Here is an 18,238-nt window from a genome sequence, read left to right on the forward strand (position 1 = left end):
TTAGGGGTTAAGGAGTTACGAAGAATTAGGGAATGAGGAGTTAGGGGTTGAGGAGTTAGTGACTGAGGAAATAGGGAATGAGAAGTTAGGGGTTACTGAGCTAGGGAGTTAGGGAATAAGAAGTTAGGGGTTGAGGAGTTAGGGAATGAGGAGTTAGGGGTTGAAGAGTTAGGAAATGAGGAGTTAGGGAATTATAGATCTGAACGCTAAGGATTAAACTCCTAGAAATCCAGCAGATGTAAATCACTTTCCTCCACATCAGTGGTGTGTGTGTGTGTGTCTGTCTGTGTGTGTGTGAGTGTGTGCGAGTCACAGTACAGACAGCAAGAAGAATAAAAGTTTGCAGAATTTATTGTGTGTTCGTCGTTTGTCTGCACACATCATGTCTATACATACAGTACAACATATTCACAAAATGAAGGGAGCATATGACCGATCACTGAACAGAACCCAAACCTTACAAAAAGAAAATCAACCATAAATAAATACATTTAAAAGGTAAATAAATTAGTAAATAAATAAATACAAGAATTAAAGTACAAATAGGATATACAGTGTTTCTATGGTAACAGGTCTGCATGCGTGTCGGCGTAAAGTTTCTGTACAAACACTAGAGACTAAAATAAGGGTCGTGTGCACAGATTTAGGAGGCTACTCGACTTCATCCGAACAGAAACGAAGTTAGGAAGCACTTTTCGAGACGTACACGCAAAACACACATACACACACGCACCCACACCCACACACAGACACAGACGCTCACACACACAGAACACGACCACTGGGAGACCCTGATTTTGCTGCGCCCACTGCGTCCATGTTTCGTCCTGAGATAAGTCCGGCCCATCTGGCAGGATTGGACAAACTGAGTCACATGACCGAGAGCCATTCCCCCAATGGGCGACAATACAGTGTACATTAAAAAAAAAACAAAAAAAAAACAAACAAAAGAAACACGGTAGTAGGCTATAAGAAGTATGAGCTTAACTTGTACGACGATGAAAAGTTTGCGTTTTATAATTTTTGTCTCATTTAAACACTTGATAAAGTTTCTTTTTTAGGGGGCGGGGCTACATTAAGCACCGCTATTGGCTTATATCCATAAAAGATCTGAATTCTACATAAAAAAGGAAGTAAATCTGTATAATATGCACTAAACGATATGTTTCTAAAAGTGTCACAGGTTTTAAAACAGAGAACACATTTCCTGGAGAGGGGCGGAGTCACTGAGAAGCGTTTACTATAGCAAGCGACAGTAGAGGAAACAGAAGTGGCTACAGAATAGTCAAGGCATCTTCTTTCGTTAGCAATAATCCAACTTTAACACGCAGTAGGCCTCTACAACATCAGTGTAACGCTGATTAGTAAGGAAATATTGCTTTTTAACATAACATACCCTGTCCTGCTGCTGCGGTTCACCCAAACATTACAATTAAGGAAAAATGCAGTTGGAAATATAGAAATATAAAGTCTCACGATGGAGAAAACAGCAGATAAAATCTGTTCAGTTAAAGTGTTTAAAGGAACGATTTGACGAAAGATTAAACCGACCGCTAATGTATTCAGTGATGTAATCAGACAGGAGGCTAATCAGGCTAACAGTCAATCTCACTCAAAATGTTTAGTTACATTTAATGTGTTCTGTTTTTTATCCTATCTGCTAAAACAGGCTAATTAGCATAAGCCTCATACTAAATAAATGAACGCTGACACTGCACTGTGTTAGTTAAACATAAATAGTTATTGTTGGTGCAGAGTTGACCCTAGCTAGCTTGATATCCAGTTGCTGTTACACTGAAACTTAGGTGTTGTCCTTTAAAAGCCCTTTGTTTCCATTGCTGCCCTTCTGGATGCCTGAAGTTTGAAGGCGGAGCTTAGAAAGCTTGATAATGTTGTTCAAGTGTTTATTTATTCTTGGTGACTGTCGTTGAACATTAGCTACAGTAGCCTAGTAGACTCACAGACACTGAAACTGACAACATTAGGGCTAAAGTTTAGACATCTTTGGCCAGATCGTTCCATTAAGTTCACATTCGTGGGGATAATAACAATGCTGTGTTTCCAGTAGGTGAGGTCATCACTTGACCTTTGCCCTCTGATCTGATTTCTTGCGTGTGACTTGGGCCGGGTTACGATGAGCAGGATTGTCTCTTCCAGAGAAGGAAGGTGGATGTGTTGTGTATGATGAGGAGTGTCCGTGGTTCCAAAAGCACTAGATTAGATTAGATAAGTTTAGAAGTGGTCCAGGCTTTAGCAGGAGACGGGTTTGATGTTGGAGAGATGAAGAGAGATATTTTACACGGCGAGGAAGAGTTCAGAGACAAAAATTGGAGAGGAAAGAGTTTTAAAATAGATAAGTAAGTAAGTAGATAAATAAATAAATAAATAAATAAATAAAAAAACCCAGAGACCTGCTGTGGTGTCCCTGGTAGCAGTAGAGGAACAGTAAATCACAGAATATATACAAACACTCCACCCATCCGATCGGCGCCAGGACACTGTGTGTGTGTGTGTGTGTGTGTGTGTGGGTATGCACGTGTGCTAGTGAAGTGAGTGTAACATGTAACTGATGATCTGATGTACAACATTTCAAAAATTTAACAATTCGATTCAAAGCTGATTCGATACGATATCATATGATACAATTTGATTCAATATAAAATTTTATTGTGTACAATAATTTGAATGAAATATATATCTAAATATTTAGAATATTTATAAAAAAAATACATAACACATGATCTACTTTCAGTTGCTAAACCTACATCTAATAATAACACTGAAGTTTTTTTTTAACTGAAATCATTTCATGTTTCTCTGTGTATGTGTAGAAAAATGCAACAAGACTAATTTATTTTTATAAACGCAACATGTTTTTATGGCTGTTAATATGTGGTTAAAACTCGAACCGAGCTCCGTTGTGTATCTAGTGCACTATGCTAATATGTTAAACTCTATGTACTCAGCATTTATAGTGAATAGGAGGCAGTTTGGGATTTAACTGTGTAGAAGGGGCTTCAAGTACATTCTGAAAATAATTTGACAATAAAATCTATGAAGAATTAAAAAAAAAAAAAAGAAAAAATCTGAGGAACTTTTTTTTTTCTTCACAAAATTTATATTACCGGAAGATTATAAATATTTTTATAATTTTAACAGTTAAACTAGAACAGTGAATATGGATGAGATGATAATAACAAATGCAATGTCATGGTGTGTGTGTCTGTGTGTGTGTGTGTGTGTGTGTTGGCGCGCCTCTCTCTGAATCAGACCAGGCTGGCGTGTTTGTGCTTTCAGTAGTAATGTGCGTGAGTGCAGTATAGTGTGTGTAGGTGTTCAGAGTCTGGTCTGAGCCTCAGGGATGTAGATCTCAATGCTGTCTGCGCTCTCGGTGGCTGAGTTCTGGCGCACAGACGCAGCTCTCTTGGCTGCCATTAAGCGTTTACGAGCCTCCTGCCGCTGCTTCTCTGAACTCTCCAGAGAACGATCTCGTGCCAACGGAGGATGGCACTTCACTGGTTTCTTTGGCACAGGGGGAGGCAACCTCCTCTCCTGAAGGGGAGATGAGAGACGGGGAGAAAGAGAAATGGAGAGTGAGAGAGAGAGAGGGGAGAGAGAGAGGGGAGAGAAGCTACGTTTCCATCCAAATGTTTCACAGATTAGCAAGAAGAAAATGTGTCACTGCATATGTTTTCTTTAGCATATTTTGCTTCATATGTTGTCTTGTGCAGTAGGGGTCAGTGTGTGTGTGTCTTTGTGTGTGTGGGTGTGTGTGTGTGTGTGTGCGATTACTAGGGCAGTGTGTTAATGTGAGCACTAGGGGGCAGTGTGTGTTGGGTATGTGCACCATACGCCATACAACTTTTACATCATGTCCTGCCTGTACATTGTATTGTTTTTGCCACAGAAACAGATGGATGGAAACAAAGACAGGGTGCAAGAGTAACAGAGAAAAAGCACTTGTATGTGTGAGTGTGTGTGTGTGTGTGTGAGAGAGAGAGAGAGAGAGAGAGAGAGAGAGCGAGAATGGAGCAGCCCAGTGGGAAAGGGTTTACAGTGGTTTTGAGAGCTGGATGGAATGATGTCTGAAAATGACACACTGTTGAACAGACAAAAAAAAAAAGGAAAATAAGAGTGAACGAGAAAGAAAAGCAAAGAAAAGACATTTTGCAGCCATGATGATCAATGAACACAAACTACATTAACACTGATATGAGAAGACAGAGCAAATGTTCACGTAACAAACAGCTCATCTAGAAACACACAGAAAAAGCTGTGTATAGCTAATCGTTAAAGCACAGGATGTGTGTTTAAATCACTCGGGAGTTTTTCCACTGCACACCAACCTGACAACAACAAAAGAACCTGAACTGGAACCTTGTGGTTCTCAGACAAGTTCACAATGCAGTAATGTTTAATCCACAGACCGGATCTCACTCGGAAATGCTTCTTGCTTGGAAAGTTTGTTTTTCTGTGACAAAATCAGGCAGCCAATCAGATTGCAGCATTTAAGAAGCTGAGGACCATGGCCTGTTAGCAGAGCATTGTAATGCTTGTAATATCACTGTGCCCCTGATATAAAAATAAAAAGTATTTTGGTTTATTGTGTTGCAAAGATTTGTGTTTATGCACAACCAATCAGTGATAAACAGCACTGTTAGCTCCGCCCCAAGTACCATTAAGATATCTTGGTGCTGATCAAGTATCAAAAAGCAAACAAGTGGAACCAGCGGCTAGTTTCAAAAAATAAAAAGAGCAGGATTCCACTTCTCTGGTGCGAAATGTTGTGGTACTTCAGTGGAAAAAGGCCTTTTTGAGGCTAAAGCATGCACATGAATTAAAAAGTTAAATGTTATCTCCATCTAGCATGATGATGAGGTGTATTAGTATTATTAATATTATTGCATTACACTTATGACCAGTGTGTGTAAGCTCCTGAGCGCTAGCGCTCACTCAAACACAAGTTTTGTTGTGACTCTATCTGTACTTCAACCCTCATACATCCTGGATAACGTTGTTGTCTCTGTACCTTTCTCTCGGGTGGGTCGAGGGGTCTCCAGTTGTTGGCCTTGAGCTGGTGCAGCTCATCGAACTTCAGGCTGATGTTCTCAATGGAGAGCTGAAGCATGTCCCAGAAGCCTGCCAGATCCTGAGCCACGGGCCGTGGGTGAGCGTTGGGATTCTGTGAAGAAGAATGCGTTAATCGTGATGATGCAGATCACAAGAACAAGCAGACCAACACTCTGAAGTGCCATGGGAATGAGAAAGTCACATGAGCTCTCAAATGAGTAGCAGAAGTGACCACAATGTTCATGCTGCATTGTGAGTATTTACTACTTTTTGACCACTAGAGGGCACTACTGTTAAACCTTCTAACTGGCCAACTTATTTTTATTAGAAGAACACTTTTTTCACTCCTCCTCATATAACACAGTGTTATATACTCATGGAGTGTTCGATACACATTTTTCAGCACTCATGCATGTCTTATAAAACTTTTACATACAATAGAAAACTAAACAGTAATACAAAATCAGTGCTACTGGACATGTAGTGGGGTTAATGTTCAAAAAATAATTAAAGAACAAATTCTAGAACTTTATTACTAAACCCACCAGGTTCTCCTCACACAGCTCTCTGAACTGCTGGAACTTCTGAGACATAAGAAGCTGTGCGCTGCCTACTGCACTGCGGATCTTCCCCAGAACTACACACACACATACACACACACACACACACACACAATAATTTTATATAATTATTAACAGATAGGAAGCAGCTGATTAGATGTTAGGATTTTGTCTTTAATCTTCTAAAAAAGGTATATTTATCCACAAAATTTTCAGTATTAAACAGTTTTTTTTTTATTATTTTTTAATAAATTGTCAACGATAAATTTATTAAAATAAAAATGGAATCAAATTATTTTCTATACATTTCATAACATATAATAAGCAGTTTTTTTAAATGCAACACTACTTTTTAATTTGATAGATATAATGTATAGATGTGATATAACTTACTAATATTTATTCTTCATAAATGACCTTGCAATATGTTTATTTCAGAGAGTTTCAGGTTGTTTATTTGTGTATTTGCTGGAGCTGCTGATTGGTTGGTTGGTTGGTTGGTGTGTTTGTTTGGTTGGTTTAGGTGCCTCTGGCTTTAACTAAAATGAGATGTGCTAAATTGAGCTGTGGTCCTGTAGGGCTGATCTCTGTGCACTTCAGTGCTCTCAGTCTTAATACACCTCATTAAACATGTTCACTAATTATTATGCAGCTCTTGGTGAGTTGAAGTGACACTGATGCATTGTGGGATTTCACGAGGGCACTGGCTATATTTACTCTACACTTTTTTGGACTCTCAAATTAGCACACTATAAAGTGAGTGAGTGTGTGAGTATGTGTGTGTGCATGTGTGTGCGTGTGTGTGTGTGTGTGTGTGCGTGTGTGTGTGTGAGGTGACTCGACTCACTGTCATCAGGAAGATCATTGTGCAGCTCTTCCTGCTCCATCTGCCTGCACCATCCCTCCATGCGATCGGCTTCGGCCTGCAGCAATTTGAGGAACCAGCGTCCATCACGCTGACACACAGAGCGGCTCCGTGCACTCTGGAGTGGGTCTTCGGGGATGCCGCTGTCCACCCAGGGCTCAGGAGGCGGCAGCACGGACGGGTCGAAGCCCACAGAGGAGTAGTCGTCTGAGGTGCAGGCATGGTAGTGGTTCCCTGAGCCCTGGATGCTCACCGTGGAGGCTGTGGCATCCCGAGAGAAGGTGATGTCAATGTCTGGACCCTCGGTCGGAGAGAAATCGGGCATGTCCAGGTCGGCCTGCACCGCCGCCGTCACGCTGTTAGAGCGCATGATCCGGCGATGACTGCAGAGACACAGAGAGGAACATAAACACCATCACAAACATCTCAACATCAATACTGCAGTGTGGCTGTGTCCCAAATCACACACATTATAAATGCCACATTAACACTATTATCATTTCATTGTGGACTTGTCCCAACTCACACCCCATATTCGCTATATAAACCACATATCCATTATCATTATGTTCTATACATTTGCTCATTATAAAGTGCACTATGTAGTGAAGAGGTTGTAGACTAAGGCATGATGATAAAAACTGTGATATTCTCAGCTTGTTCTGCCTGTGGCTAGACTAATCAGACTCTAGTGTAGCAGACATGAGGCATGGTGTAAGGTCAGGCTTGTGCCTGTGTGTGCCTGCGTGCGTGTGTGTGTGACATTTCGGAGAAAAAAACACTAATATTTAATCTGAGTCACGAATGTGATTCATCATAGATTTGTACAGGTAAAGAGGTCAAACACACACTTGCGCACACCCACACACATACTCATCATACTTATACTCATGCACACACAGACCTTCTCTCGTCCTCGACTTGAATTCCTACTGACTGAAACTTTGACTGGTCCTCTGCCTCCTGATCTTCAGGTCCATCGACCTATAAACACACACGCACGCACGCACACACAAACACAAACACATGGTCATCACTGAAGTTGTTCTTTTGTTCAACACTTTTTCTGAGTGACTAAGTGGTTTTCAGCCTGTGCTTTGCTGCATCCCAGTGGACAGTGCTGGTACTTCATTAGTGTTAAAATTCTTGTTAAAACACTTGCTCACTCACTCACTCACTCATCTTCTACCGCTTATCCGAACTACCTCGGGTCACGGGGAGCCTGTGCCTATCTCAGGCGTCATCGGGCATCAAGGCAGGATACACCCTGGACGGAGTGCCAACCCATCGCAGGGCACACACACAAACTCTCATTCACACACACAATTACACACTACGGACAATTTTCCAGAGATGCCAATCAACCTACCATGCATGTCTTTGGACCGGGGGAGGAAACCGGAGTACCCGGAGGAAACCCCCGAGGCACGGGGAGAACATACATCTCTCCTTATTGTTCCCTACTCCCTTACTCTTTCACTACTTCTATCTAATCTCTCTTCCTTTCCCTTTCTCTCTTTTTCCATCCCTCTCTGACTCATTCTTTCCAAGTCTTCGTTTAATCTCTCGTTCTTTCTCTTATTCTATTCCCCACTTTCTCCAGCTTACCCCCCTTTCCTGATATCAAACATTTGCTCCAATAATAGTCTACCCTCTATTTCTTTCTTTCTCTCTCTCTCTCTCTCTCTCGCTCACCTGTATGCCGATGGACAGACACCGGCCCTTGCGGAGAGCATCTCTGTGTGAATCCTCCTGTGTGGGGACCTGTATGGGGACAGGAACGGGGACAGGGAGGGGCAGGGGAAGGGGCAGGGGCCGGGGGAGTGGCGAGGTGGGGCCACCAGTGTTGCTGGAGTTGACGTGTTGACTCGCAGGGCCGTGCACCTGTGCGTTCGCTGCCTCGATGGCAGCCGTCAGAGCCTTCATGCTGTCAATGCTCTCTGTGGAGTTACTGAGGGCAGAGTGCAGTGCTGTGTCGCCATGGCGATGACCCGGGCCATCCATGTAGGCGTCCTGCGCCGACTCGGTGCTGCTCTGAGCTGTGATGCTAATGAAGGGCTTGGTGGAGGAGCGCGGAGGCACTGGTGGAGGCGTCTTCTTATAGGTGGTGATACACGACGACACTGCAGTAGAATACAGAATACTAATCAAATGATGGCGTCACGAATATTCATCAACAAAGTGTTATTTATTCATGATATAAACGTAAACTAAAGAAACACATGTACAGAACATATACATGCAGAATTTCCAGAAACCGTTACTAAAAAAACTTCATTAATCAACCAATCAATCAACCAGTAGTCAAACAGCTACTTCAATAAACACAGGATAAATTGGACTTTATTCTTCCTAGCTAAGATTCCACAAAACCCCCAGAAATTGTACTGATTTTATTTATAAAGCTATTAAAGCTCTATCAACTTTCATCATCCAAATGTGACATTTGACAAACTGTTCGCTACAAAAAGAGGAAATCATCAAACCCCACATCAAACACTACATAATCCCCAAAGCCTTTTGGGGATTTCTTCATTTGCATTTTCTGCTGCTGTTTTACAGAACAACCACGAGAGGGCAGAAAGGAGCATGAAAATATCCAAGATGCTCTGTTCTATCGTCGTTTCACACATGACATAACAAATATTACACTTTCTTCTCGCTAGCACACAGTGGCTTTACACACAGGAAGTCTGTGTGGATGAAATAATCTCTCTCTCTCTCTCTCTCTCTCTCTCTCTCTCTCTCTCTCAGGTCCAGCCTTATAGTGTGTGGAAGAAAACACAAACACAAAGGCTCAATGGTGCTAACACACACACACACACACACACACACACACACACACACACATACACACACACACCAGCTGAATGTGTGCTGTAGAGATAAGGGACAGAGGCAAACACACTCCATCAGCTTCAGAGATTTGCTTCACAATCTCTCTCTCTTCTTCACTTCTCCATCTTTAAAAAAAAAAACACAAAAATTAAATGTACACCATTTCTCATTTCCCCAAAATATAGCCGATCAGCCGATACACGTTCAGCGTTTTATGCTGATTTCTGTAGTTCTACGCCAGAGCTATGATCTTTTTTTTTTTTTTTAAAATCATCGTCCTGTATTGAAATACTGTAAATAAACCAGCGCTTAAATCAAAGCAGCTTCCTGTCACTTCTGCAGTGGAATCTTTCCATTACAGGACAGGATGGCAAGTGGGAACACTTCACACTGTATGGTGTATTACTATAGAAATATAATACACATTGCTAGCATGCATGTACAAACTGATGGTTACAAGTAAAAACAAAATTCCCTTAAATTAATACAATAAAACATCTAAATTAATAAAGTGTTTAGCCAATAATTATAGAGTTAAACATCGAGCAGCTACATGATTGATCTATTTTCATAATGTATTTTTATTAACTTAATTTTTAATTTCTTATTGTCTATTTATTAAAGGCAGCTCAAGGCTCACATCCCATATATCATTATTAACAGTTAACAGTTACATGCCCCCCCTCTAGTGGTCAGATTGGTGAACTGCAGGAACACAGGGAGTGAGAGTGCACAGGTCACTTCATCATTAAGGATAGAAATAGACCTTATTACAAGGATGGAAAAGAAATACAAATACAGTTTCACAAAGAACATTCATGAATAATGGCCCATAAATAGTTCTGGAAACGGATATTTGTGGCGAGTCTGTGGAGACGCCTACACCCCGCTGAGCGTAACGCAGTCGGATGTGACTCACTGTTCATCAGGAAGAGACCAATTACAGAGGGAGTGAGCAGGGAATGAGTATAATGTGCAGTGTTACATACATACTGACACAGAGAGAGAGAGAGAGAGAGAGAGAGAGAGAGAGAGAGAGAGAGAGAGAGAGAGAGAGAGAGAGCGCGAGAGCGAGAGAGAGAGAAAAGACAAACCGGAGGCCGGAGGACTTAGCAACTTCATTATGATCACCACAACGAGATCAGAATTTTAGCTCAAGTCATAACACTTCAGTCAAACCTGCATGACATGGAACAAACATGAAGTCAAAAATATTGTGAAACAAACGTATTTGAGCCTATATAAAGCAGAACAAATCAGTTTCACATTTATCTATTTATTTCTTTTTAGATATGTCCATGGCTGCATTGTAAAGCATTGCTAACATTATCTGTGTAGCTAAAGCTACAATTTTACAAGAATCTGTCATATTGTGTGTGTGTATATATATATATATACACACACATATATATATATATATACACACACATATATATATATATGTATATTCTTTTTTTTTTGTCAATAAATCTGACGGTTTTAAACAGACTGCAAACCTGCAAACTCAGAGAGGAAACATGAGAAACCGTCTTACACCACCAACATCGAATGGAGAAGCAACTGAGAACGTCATGCGAGGTTGTCACGTCATGTCTCATAACACAACAGTGATCCCTCTTATTACTAAAACACAAGCACACACACACACACACAAAGCCCAAGAAAATGACCTTAAGTTCCCTAATGCACGTTTGTGTGGGTGTTTTGGGTTCGTGTAAATGAACATTTGTATAAGCAGCCCTTCAAAAATCCTGCATTATAATCCACGAGAAGTAATTCACGACGAGAAAAAAAATTAAAAAAGACTCGCTATCCTACTTGAGAATCCTTTATGGCCAACAGATTTAAAAATCTCTTCAGAATTTCCTCAAAACGGAAATCGCAGACCAACACGCACACACACACACACACACACACACACACACACACACACACACACACACACACACACACACACACACACGTAGGGAGAAGTGTCCCACATCACATATGAATAACTCTTGACCCCAGTGCTGTAATGAAACTGTTCTTCAGTCTCATAATTAAAGGAAATAAAGCTCTTAGCATCATGCTTTAAAAGGAAACTAATTAACAGCAGGGTGGTTTAACTCCTCTCACACCACTGCAATCTGCCGACAGATACAATCACAACAATAATTTCTATCAGATTTTCTGTTTCTATTTATAACCAATCAGAATCCAGACACCAGAATTCAGCAGCGCTGTGGTCTGAGGTCCAGCAGTGTTGTCCACACTTTCTTAGTGCTAGTCAGAACTTTTTAACAGGAGTCAGTCATGTCAGAAAGCCTTTCTTTCCTTCATGCATAATAAAAAGATAAAAATCTCCATTTCTGCTCTGACCCTGTTGATGCTGTCGGCTGTATCGGGGCAGATGGCGAGTCTGTGCCATGTCTGGGCTCTCAGCTGGGGTTTTTGGATAGCCAGAGGGGTAGAGGGCGATATTCTCAATGTCAGACCTGTCAGCTTTTCCCAGAATACATCCTGGTGGATGCGTGTGTTTGTGTACGTGTATGGTGTGGTGTGTGATGGTGTGTGCGGGGTGTGTGTGCCTAGTGTGCTGTATGTGATGGTGTGTGTCTATATGTGATGGTGTATGCAGTATTTGTGTATGGTGTGTGTCTGTGTGAATGGTGTGGTGTATGTGATGGTGTTAGATGTGTGTGTGAGGTAGTGTTGTGGTGTGGTGTATGTGATGGTGTTAGACGTGTGTGTGAGGTAGTGATGTGGTGTGATGTATGGGATAGTGTAAAAGGTGTGTGTGAGGTAGTGATGTGGTGTGATGTATGTGATGGTGTGAGACGTGTGTGTGTGAGGTAGTGATGGGGTCGATTGTATGCGATGGTGTTAGATGTGTGTGTGTGAGGTAGTGATGTGGTGTGGTGTTTGTGATGGTGTTAGATGTGTTTGTGTGTGAAGTAGTGATGTGGTGTGGTGTATGTGATGGTGTTAGATATGTGTTTGTGTGAGGTAGTGATGTGGTGTGGTGTATATGATGGTGTTAGATGTGTGTTTGTGTGAGGTAGTGATGTGGTGTGATGTATGGGATGGTGTGAGACGTGTGTTTGTGTGAGGTAGTGATGTGGTGTGGTGTATGTGATGGTGTGAGACGTGTGTGTGAGTTAGTGATGTGGTGTGGTGTATGTAATGGTGTTAGATGTGTGTTTGTGTGAGGTAGTGATGTGGTGTGGTGTATGTGATGGTGTTAGATGTGTGTTTGTGTGAGGTAGTGATGTGGTGTGGTGTATGTGATGGTGTTAGATGTGTGTTTGTGTGAGGTAGTGATGTGGTGTGGTGTATGTGATGGTGTTAGACGTGTGTGTGAGGTAGTGATGTGGTGTGGTGTATGTGATGGTGTTAGACGTGTGTGTGAGGTAGTGATGTGGTGTGGTGTATGTGATGGTGTTAGAGGTGTGTGTGAGGTAGTGATGTGGTGTGGTGTATGTGATAGTGTTAGATGTGTGTTTGTGTGAGGTAGTGATGTGGTGTGGTGTATGTGATGGTGTTAGATGTGTGTGTGCGGTAGTGATGTGGTGTATGTGATGGTGTTAGAGGTGTGTGTGAGGTAGTGATGTGGTGTGGTGTATGTGATGGTGTTAGAGGTGTGTGTGAGGTAGTGATGTGGTGTGGTGTATGTGATGGTGTTAGACGTGTGTGTGAGGTAGTGATGTGGTGTGGTGTATGTGATGGTGTTATAGGTGTGTGTGAGGTAGTGATGTGGTGTATGTGATGGTGTTAGAGGTGTTTTATGTGAGGTAGTGATGTGGTGTGGTGTATGTGATGGTGTTAGATGTGTGTGTGAGGTAGTGATGTGTTGTGGTGTATGTGATGGTGTTAGATGTGTGTGTGAGGTAGTGATGTGTTGTGGTGTATGTGATGGTGTTAGATGTGTGTTTGTGTGAGGTAGTGATGTGGTGTGGTGTATGTGATGGTGTTAGACGTGTGTGTGAGGTAGTGATGTGGTGTGGTGTATGTGATGGTGTTAGAGGTGTGTGTGAGGTAGTGATGTGTTGTGGTGTATGTGATGGTGTTAGATGTGTGTTTGTGTGAGGTAGTGATGTGTTGTGGTGTATGTGATGGTGTTAGATGTGTGTTTGTGTGAGGTAGTGATGTGGTGTGGTGTATGTGATGGTGTTAGACATGTGTGTGAGGTAGTGATGTGGTGTGGTGTATGTGATGGTGTTAGACGTGTGTGTAAGATAGTGATGTGGTGTGGTGTATGTGATGGTGTTAGATGTGTGTTTGTGTGAGGTAGTGATGTGGTGTGGTGTATGTGATGGTGTTAGACGTGTGTTTGTGTGAGGTAGTGATGTGGTGTGGTGTATGTGATGGTGTTAGACGTATGTGTGAGGTAGTGATGTGGTGTGGTGTATGTGATGGTGTTAGAGGTGTGTGTGAGGTAGTGATGTGGTGTGGTGTATGTGATGGTGTTAGACGTGTGTGTGAGGTAGTGATGTGGTGTGGTGTATGTGATGGTGTTAGATGTGTGTTTGTGTGAGGTAGTGATGTTTTGTGGTGTATGTGATGGTGTGAGACGTGTGTGTGTGAGTTAGTGATGTGGTGTGGTGTATGTGATGGTGTTAGACGTGTGTGCTGAGGTAGTGATGTGGTGTGGTGTATGATGATGGTGTTAGGGAGTGTGTGAGTAAGTGAATGTGGTTGTGTGTGGTGTATGTGATGGTGGTTTGATGTGTGTTTGTGTGAGGTAGTGATGTGTTGTGGTGTATTGTGATGGTGTGGAGACGTGTGGTGTGTGGGGTAGTGAATGTGGTGTTGGTGGATGTGATGGTGTGAGAAGTGGGTGTGAGGTAGTGATGTGTTGTGGTGTATGTGATGGTGTGATAGAGGAAGTGTGTGTGAGGTAGTGATGTGTTGTGGTGTATGTGATGGTGTGAGACGTGTGTGTGTGAGGTAGTGATGTGTTGTGGTGTATGTGATGGTGTGAGACGTGTGTGTGTGAGGTAGTGATGTGTTGTGGTGTATGTGATGGTGTGAGACGTGTGTGTGTGAGGTAGTGATGTGGTGTGGTGTATGTGATGGTGTGAGACGTGTGTGTGTGAGGTAGTGATGTGGTGTATGTGATGGTGTTACATGTGTGTTTGTGTGAGGTAGTGATGTGGTGTGGTGTATGTGATGGTGTGAGACGTGTGTGTGTGAGGTAGTGATGTGGTGTATGTGATGGTGTTAGATGTGTGTGTGTGTGAGGTAGTGATGTGGTGTGGTGTATGTGATGGTGTGAGACGTGTGTGTGTGAGGTAGTGATGTGGTGTGGTGTATGTGATGGTGTGAGACGTGTGTGTGTGAGGTAGTGATGTGTTGTGGTGTATGTGATGGTGTGAGACGTGTGTGTGTGAGGTAGTGATGTGGTGTGGTGTATGTGATGGTGTGAGACGTGTGTGTGTGAGGTAGTGATGTGGTGTATGTGATGGTGTGAGACGTGTGTGTGTGAGGTAGTGATGTGGTGTGGTGTATGTGATGGTGTGAGACGTGTGTGTGTGAGGTAGTGATGTGTTGTGGTGTATGTGATGGTGTGAGACGTGTGTGTGTGAGGTAGTGATGTGGTGTGGTGTATGTGATGGAGTGAGACGTGTGTGTGTGAGGTAGTGATGTGGTGTATGTGATGGTGTGAGACGTGTGTGTGTGAGGTAGTGATGTGGTGTGGTGTATGTGATGGTGTGAGACGTGTGTGTGTGAGGTAGTGATGTGGTGTATGTGATGGTGTGAGACGTGTGTGTGTGAGGTAGTGATGTGTTGTGGTGTATGTGATGGTGTGAGACGTGTGTGTGTGAGGTAGTGATGTGGTGTGGTGTATGTGATGGTGTGAGACGTGTGTGTGTGAGGTAGTGATGTGTTGTGGTGTATGTGATGGTGTGAGACGTGTGTGTGTGAGGTAGTGATGTGGTGTGGTGTATGTGATGGTGTGAGACGTGTGTGTGTGAGGTAGTGATGTGGTGTGGTGTATGTGATGGTGTGAGACGTGTGTGTGTGTGAGGTAGTGATGTGGTGTGGTGTATGTGATGGTGTGAGACGTGTGTGTGTGTGAGGTAGTGATGTGGTGTGGTGTATGTGATGCTGTGAGACATGTGTGTGTGAGGTAGTGATGTGGTGTATGTGATGGTGTGAGACGTGTGTGTGTGAGGTAGTGATGTGGTGTGGTGTATGTGATGGTGTGAGACGTGTGTGTGTGAGGTAGTGATGTGGTGTATGTGATGGTGTGAGACGTGTGTGTGTGAGGTAGTGATGTGGTGTGGTGTATGTGATGGTGTTAGATTATACTTGTTTGAATTCAGAAAATTTTGTTCTTTGGCACCAAATATTCAGTTTGTGCAAAAGATTTAGAGTTGTGTCACAAGAGCAGGTTTTTCATATTATGAAAATGATATTAAAAAGGCACGAGCTACTTAAGACATTAGGGCAAATGTTTAAGGGATACCTTATATAACAGGAAATAGACTTAATTTTTCATTTCTTTAATTCACATGGGCACATCTCGTGTTCGAAAACAGACAGAAATCAAATTAGACGCAGCACAAAGACTCTAAACGCAGCTATTTAGTGCAGAGAAAAGCACTTCAGATAGAAAGATGAAACACAAGTTTGTCTCTCATCCATTCGATGACTCTCTCAGCGTCACTTTGTCGCATGAGTGCCACAATAAGTCACACCTCAACTGCTCCTCCTACAGCGTATTAATAACATCTTTTCATCCCAAATGCATTCCATGTGACTAAACCCGAGTGCCTCTATTTGAAGGTCAAGTCCGTCAGCAAAGAAGCATTTTCTTATTTTCTTCTACAATTAATGCCACGAACAAAGCTTGATAGTATATTAGGGCTCAAAAAAATAAAAAAATGTATGAATAATAACAGAAATTTTATAAAAGTAACAGTTTTTGAATTATTGTGAATTATTGTGAAACAAATGAACATGAATGTAACGAATTATTGTGAAACAAATGAATCAAAGTGAATCAAATTAATCAAATTGAATCAAATGAATCAAAGTGAATCAAATGAATCAAAGTGAATCAAATTAATCAAATTGAATCAAATGAATCAAAGTGAATCAAATGAATCAAAGTAAATTAATTCATTCATTCATTCATTCATCTTCTACCGCTTATCCGAACTACCTTGGGTCACGGGGGGCCTGTGCCTATCTCAGGCGTCATCGGGCATCAAGGCAGGATACACCCTGGACGGAGTGCCAACCCATCGCAGAGCACACACACACTCATTCACTCACGCAATCACACACTACGGACAATTTTCCAGAGATGCCAATCAACCTACCATGCATGTCTTTGGACCGGGGGAGGAAACCAGAGTACCCGGAGGAAACCCCCGAGGCACGGGGAGAACATGCAAACTCCACACACACAAGGTGGAGGCGGGAATTGAACCCCGACCCTGGAGGTGTGAGGCGAACGTGCTAACCACTAAGCCACCGTGCCCCCCTCAAAGTAAATTAAATGACTCAAATAGAAATGAATGCAATAACTTCCTTTTTATTTCATTTTCATCCTGAGTGTGTTGCCAGATTGAGATATTTGGCTCCTGCTTTGGGATGTGGGTTTACATTAAATCACATTGATAACATTTTAAAGTAACACCAGCGTGGTTATTGAAGTCATCTACATTTTAAAAATAAAATTTGAAACAGACACTTGTCTCAAAAACTAGAGGACTAGAGGGAAAAACGTGACCTCACCTTGGATACTGTGGACCCGATGATGCCATCAGTTGTCTAGGTTTATGCACTGTTTCCTGATTTATCTCTGATTTATCACTCTACAGCTTGGGTACGCTGAGCTTGGTCAATTTACACGTCGTTACGACCAAAAACATTTCGCTCCTCTCACGTTCCCACATAATAATTCATCCGTTTAAACAGAATTCAATCAACAACAATCAATATGTATTCCCTTACAGTCCTAAACGCTGTAATATACAACCAATCAACCACTTCCTGTTCTGAGGGTAACCACAAGAACAAATCAATATCGATTCATCTAGCAATTCACCAGAGCTGAGGGATCGGTTTAAAGCCGAAAACGTTTGACAGGCTTTGTGTGAAATCACACTGAGAGGCTCAGGTTAGAGATTTGTAAGAAGCTGTTTTGAAATGTTCACTCTTTGACGTTAAAATGACCGTAAAAAATTTTACTTGGTTTGGATTCATGTCAACTTACACTGAATCATTTTCCAGTAATTAAATCTTTCCACATAAGAATCACGTTCTTGCTGGGAAAACAGTTATCGCTTCTTTTTAAAACATATTTTTAGCATCATTATTTTTAAGACCTAGACATAATTCAGCAACCATAAACATCAGAAAAAAAGAGCACAGTGCTAAATCTGCATATAAAGCCAAATCTTTTTCTTAACATTTGTTTATAGTCAGTTTTGGAAGTATTGCTACATTTTCAGATTTGTACACTGCTGATATTTTACACCACCTTAGATTGGATCTCTTGTTAAAATTCAGAGATAACCACAGCCCGTGCATGTGTGCTAATGGTCAATGAAGTAAATTCCATGTGCACACTGTGTTTATATTCTGACCTGTGCTGCTCTGAATGGTCCGGACCGTGGTGGTGGTCCGTGGTGGTGACGCGGGCAACAATGGTCCATCCTCGTCCTGTGAGCAGCCCTGATCGATGGCACGCACGTAGCTGTGACTCCGCATCCGGAAACATCCGGGAACCGGCAAGTCCAGTGCAGCCCTCTCCACGGCCTGAGACTCCATCTCGCTGAAGACACTTTCACACACGGCCTCGATCTGACCGTTCACCTCAACCTCGCTCACCTTCAGGAGAAAATATACAACACAGAATTCATGATATCTGTATTATAGATCCCTAAAAAGAGGGATTGATCAGAGGTCA

The 18,238-nt window shown here is 42.2% G+C and overlaps 1 protein-coding gene across 3 annotated transcripts in view; it reads right to left on the reverse strand.

Moving 5' to 3' along the window:
- Positions 1-333: 333 nt before the first annotated feature.
- dlgap1a (discs, large (Drosophila) homolog-associated protein 1a) overlaps positions 334-18,238 on the reverse strand; it is a 73,418-nt gene continuing 55,513 nt past the window's right edge. For 2 of the 3 annotated variants that reach the window (XM_060873461.1, XM_060873453.1), the window contains exons 5-11: positions 17,916-18,159; positions 8,191-8,618; positions 7,400-7,479; positions 6,478-6,878; positions 5,616-5,707; positions 5,030-5,182; positions 334-3,552 (exon numbers count right to left, since the gene is read on the reverse strand). In XM_060873461.1, the coding sequence (XP_060729444.1) occupies positions 3,337-3,552; positions 5,030-5,182; positions 5,616-5,707; positions 6,478-6,878; positions 7,400-7,479; positions 8,191-8,618; positions 17,916-18,159 (1,614 nt within the window). In that variant the 3' untranslated portion in view covers positions 334-3,336. Of the gene's footprint in view, positions 4,100-5,029; positions 5,183-5,615; positions 5,708-6,477; positions 6,879-7,399; positions 7,480-8,190; positions 8,619-17,915; positions 18,160-18,238 lie in introns of all 3 variants that reach the window. The other variant, XM_060873467.1, reaches the window with a different exon arrangement.

Source organism: Tachysurus vachellii, chromosome 1 (assembly GCF_030014155.1).
Source record: "Tachysurus vachellii isolate PV-2020 chromosome 1, HZAU_Pvac_v1, whole genome shotgun sequence".
NCBI classification, from domain to species: domain Eukaryota; kingdom Metazoa; phylum Chordata; class Actinopteri; order Siluriformes; family Bagridae; genus Tachysurus; species Tachysurus vachellii.